Source organism: Nicotiana tomentosiformis, chromosome 4 (assembly GCF_000390325.3).
Source record: "Nicotiana tomentosiformis chromosome 4, ASM39032v3, whole genome shotgun sequence".
Lineage (NCBI taxonomy): Eukaryota > Viridiplantae > Streptophyta > Magnoliopsida > Solanales > Solanaceae > Nicotiana > Nicotiana tomentosiformis.
Genome location: NC_090815.1, coordinates 92,547,584 through 92,552,018, shown reverse-complemented (window position 1 = coordinate 92,552,018; position 4,435 = coordinate 92,547,584). Strand labels below are relative to the sequence as shown.

At 36.9% G+C, this 4,435-nt stretch overlaps 1 protein-coding gene across 1 annotated transcript; it reads right to left on the bottom strand.

Moving 5' to 3' along the window:
* Positions 1-233: 233 nt before the first annotated feature.
* On the bottom strand, positions 234-4,203 carry LOC104110810 (trihelix transcription factor DF1-like). The gene is made up of 2 exons (XM_009620366.4): positions 3,406-4,203; positions 234-2,564 (listed from the first exon to the last, which is right to left on the bottom strand). The coding sequence occupies exons 1-2, from the start codon at positions 3,726-3,728 to the stop codon at positions 818-820; spliced, it is 2,070 nt and encodes a 689-aa protein (XP_009618661.1). The 5' UTR covers positions 3,729-4,203; the 3' UTR covers positions 234-817.
* Between the last annotated feature and the right edge of the window lie 232 nt (positions 4,204-4,435).

Below are 4,435 nucleotides of genomic sequence, written 5' to 3'. Positions count from 1 at the left end.
CAAAAATTTACTAGTAACTGTTTTTGCAACTTGGGGTGAAATGTTGCCTCACAAGTTGGTGTACATGAATTTTTCTGTATGTGCTTGTTTTGATGGAAGACGAAAAAATTTAATCTTCAATACATTCTACAAGATTATCAAAGAATTCAATAAGATGAATTGAGTAACTATTTTTTAAGGGAAAAAAATTAAAAGATCTAAGCCTTTTGGCACATGGGAAATACAACAAAAGATTTAATGAAAAAAGAGAATAAGAATGTAATTCTACTTAACTATTTCTCACATTTACACCCATGAACAAAAAGGAAATATATAAAAGAAAAAAGATGTAAAAAAAATTACAGACTTTATCCCTTCATTTTATTCCTTTAAAACTCTCCCTTTATGTCTCTTTTTCTTTTCCCTCCCCATCCCTCAATAAACTTTATTTTGATAATTAATAAATAAACAATGGAAGTGCAAATAAGCTTATACCACCAAAAACTACACTATACCCCGTTACCAACATCCCCAACTCAAAATTAAAGGGAAAAAAAAAAGAGTTTCAATAAAAAAAAAAATGAAATGAAGTCTAAATGATGTGTCAATTTGTTCACCTTTTCCTCCAAATGGGCTATTTTTCAGAGTGACCGTCTTCTCATACCAACCGGAATTTTCTGAGATCTGATCCAATCTGACACTTTCCTGCAAGAATCTGTTGACCCACTTGCTATTCCCAATGTTCAGTCACTTACCCACATTTTTTAAAAATTCCGCTCTTTTTGCCCCCACATCACTTCTCTTCTCTTTCTCCCTTTGAGATCTGTGCTAAGCTCGCTCAAACTGTCGTTGTAGCAGTAGCTGTGGTGGTGGTTGCTGTGTTGGCTGCTGCCATTGATGATTGTTGTTTGTTTGCCACTATCTCATACGCATTTTCCTCATCCTCGTCTTCCTCGTCCTCCTCGTCCTCGTCTTGATCCATGTTATCACTCTCGTGGTCGTGATCCATTCGGGTACTTTCATGGTGTTGTTGATGATGTGGCGGAAGCGGCCATTGTTGTTCTGGACGAGCCATGATCGGCATCATTGGGTTGTTTTCGGGGTTTAATGCAAACCCACTTGCTGATGGATTACTGAATGAAGAAGATGAAGTTTCGTTCTTAGCTTTCTCCTTGTACAATGCGTCGAGTTGGTGGAAATAAGGGCAAGTCTTGGAATCTTCTGGTCTCTTCTTGTTACTTTCCTTTACTTTCTTGAAGTACTTATTGATGTTCTCCCATTTCTCTTTGCATCTCTTGGCATTCCTGTTGTATCCAAGTTTCTTCATTCCAGCTGATATCTCCTCCCAGAGCGGCCCTTTTGGTCCGTTTTCTTGGTACTTAACATCTAGCTGTGTTCGAAGCTTAATCAACGCTTCAACTTCTGCTTTAGGCCACCTTGAAGAGCTTGCCGGAGTATAACCCTCACCCCCATTATCACTTTTTGGTGTTAATTCCACGTTCTTAGCTGGTACTGGCGGTGTTAGTGGCAGTGACTGTGCTGGTACTGCAGCTGGTATCGTCACTGGTAATGATATTGGAGCTGGTGTTGCGGGTGATTGTTGAGGTGGCGCTGGTGATACTAGAATGGTTGATTGTGTTTGTTGCTGCAGTACTTGTGAACGCGTTGGTGGAGGTGGTGGATTTTTGGGCAATTGTATTTGTACTTGTGCTGAGGGAGGAGCAACATTGATGTTACTTGGAATTTGGATGTTTTGCTGTTCGGTTATCTTTTGCAAGAATGAAATAACAGCTGCATCTTTAGCTGCTGCCATTGATCTTTCTTGGACTAAAAGATCATGTTCCCTATTCATTCTTGCCACTTCTTGTACTCTCCAAGCTTCTTCTCGTACCGTCCGGTCACGCTCCCGTTTCTCTAATGTCTCCAAAAACCTTCTTTGCAAATCCTCTTGCTTGTCAATCACATCCTTCATCAACCTCTCAAAAAAATCCTTCCATTTCCTCTTCTTCTTATGCCGCCTTTGTATATCCTCGTCCGACGAAGTAGATGAAGAAGTCGAATACGACATTGCTGAAATATTCTGATGGGATGGAAAATTTGTATTTGCTTGAAGATTATTTATGGGATTATTAGCTGGTTGTGGCGATGGTTGTGATGATGGTGCCATGGAAGAGCTTAACGGAATATTTTGGTGAGAGGTTGTATTTTGATGACAAGATACTAAAATATTACTATTATTTGGTGGCGCTGATGAAACAGTAACAGTAGTAGTACCTTGTTGTGAAGTTGGGAGTTGAAGATTTATGGTATTAGCATTTCCAGATGGCATTGGCATGGCCATATTTATAGGAGTTGCTTCCAAAGGAGGTGGTGGGGGACGAGAAGAAGTCATTGCCGGTGGCAATAAAGAATGATGAGAAGAAGGGTTGTTTTCAAGAGCTTCTAATTGTTCAAAGAAACGATAAGTTTTTCCATCTGCTTTAGAAGCTCGACCATCTTTGGTTCTCTTATGATACTTGTAAACATTCTCGAATTTCTCTTTACATTTCTTGGCACTTCGATGGAAACCGAGGTCTGCCATTTTCCTGAGCAGTTGGCAAATGAAACAAAAAGATGAAAATTAGTATTAGAGAAAATCGTAAATTAAACACTCAAGTACAATAAAGAAAACCAAACTCCAATTTTTTAATCCCTTCATAATTGAATTCATCAATAAAACAAATTTCGATGTAGTACTAGTACTATTTACTACATAAAATAAACATGAAGATTAAGAAATCACTAATCAAGATTAAGGTAATTGAAGAGTTTTTAAACAATGTTACTGAAAGAGACAACAGAAGGTGGAAAGAATTTATTGGAACACTACAGAATTAAGCACATTTTTTCTCCAATGGAGAATTAAGAGAATAAAATCATGGTGCAACATAAATCTTGCTTTTACTTATATAAGATTTTGATTACCAATCAATCTTATTTGCTGAATTTGAGAGGAAGGAGAGAAGGTAGTAGTTCATAGAACTGGAATTCTCATAAAAGATAGATTGGTATCCAAAATTTCTTGCTGGGAATTGGCAGAGAAAAACGCCAAAAAAAGCAAAACCGAATTTGGCCCAAAACCCGGAGGGAATCTGAATTCCCTCAAATTTGCTGTATTGTAGTGAAATGAACTGAAAAAACAATGACCCTTTTAATCAAAAAGCAATAATTCAATAGAATTCTGATCCATAGATCTATCTTTTCATTTCCCAAAAATAAATACTACTCATTCTTTAAATTATTTTTTTTCCTAAAAAGAGGAAGAAAAAAAGATTCTGTTTCCATCAATTCAGTGCATCATGAAACTGATGATGATGTTGAGAATGAGAGAAGAAGTAGCAATAAAGAAAGTAACAACAAATGATTTAATTTTAGTAATTATAGTACCTGGAAACTTCTTCCCACAAGGGACCTTTAAGACTAGAATCTCGAAAAACAACGTCCATCTCCGACCTTATTTTCAGCAAAGCTATTGTTTCTTGTCTTGGCCATCTATTTCCGCCACCTGAATTCCTCTCTCCTTCTTCCATATTTCTTATTGCTCTATCTTCTTCTGTCATAAATCCACCGGATATTGAAATTGCGCCACCTCCTAGAGCTATTTCACTACTTCCTCCACTAGCAGCTCCGCCGCCGCTTTCTGGATTTTCTCCGCCAGCTCCATCACCTCCTGAATTAGTACTGCTTATTATTCCAGAAACTCCTAGCATCTTTTTTTTTTTTTTCTAAAAGAAAAGAGAGGAGTACTGCTACTATATTTCTACTAGTACTTCTTCTTATTAACCCCCTCCTCCTCTTCTTTTTCTCTTCTGTGCAGCAATTACAGCTGATGAATAATAGAAGAAAAAAAAGATGGTGAATTCTGAGGGGTTTTTATGAAGATGGGGGGTGTGGTGAATTTATTAATTTATTTCGGTGGGATCTGCCTGTCAATCTCACACCTCTTAAAATACAAGAAATTTATAAATAAAAAGGGTAGACCCAGAAATATTTATATAAAAAAAACACCCTTTTGCTTCTTTTAGCTATGGAATCTTCAAATTTCTCTTCTATTATTGTCAAGAAATGGTTTTTCCTTGCAAGAAAACTACAAGGGTCACTTTGGTTTCACTCATGGTAACAAACTTTAAATAATTGTGTGAATTGAAAATGGTTTACGTATATGTATATGTAGGTATAGGTAAAATAAAAATAAAAAGAAGGGTGTATTTTGTGTATATAAATAATGGAAGATTGATGAGTAGAAAGAAGCAGCGAAACTAGCTACAGCTGCAGATAGCGACGACGAAGATAATAAGTTGGTTTTTGTCTGTCCAGCTAAATATAGTTAAAAGCCGGCCCATGTAGGTCACCTTTGCTTTTTAGCCATTTTGGATTTCAGTGGCTCTTCCCTACACTTGTTAAAATTAATAGAGCC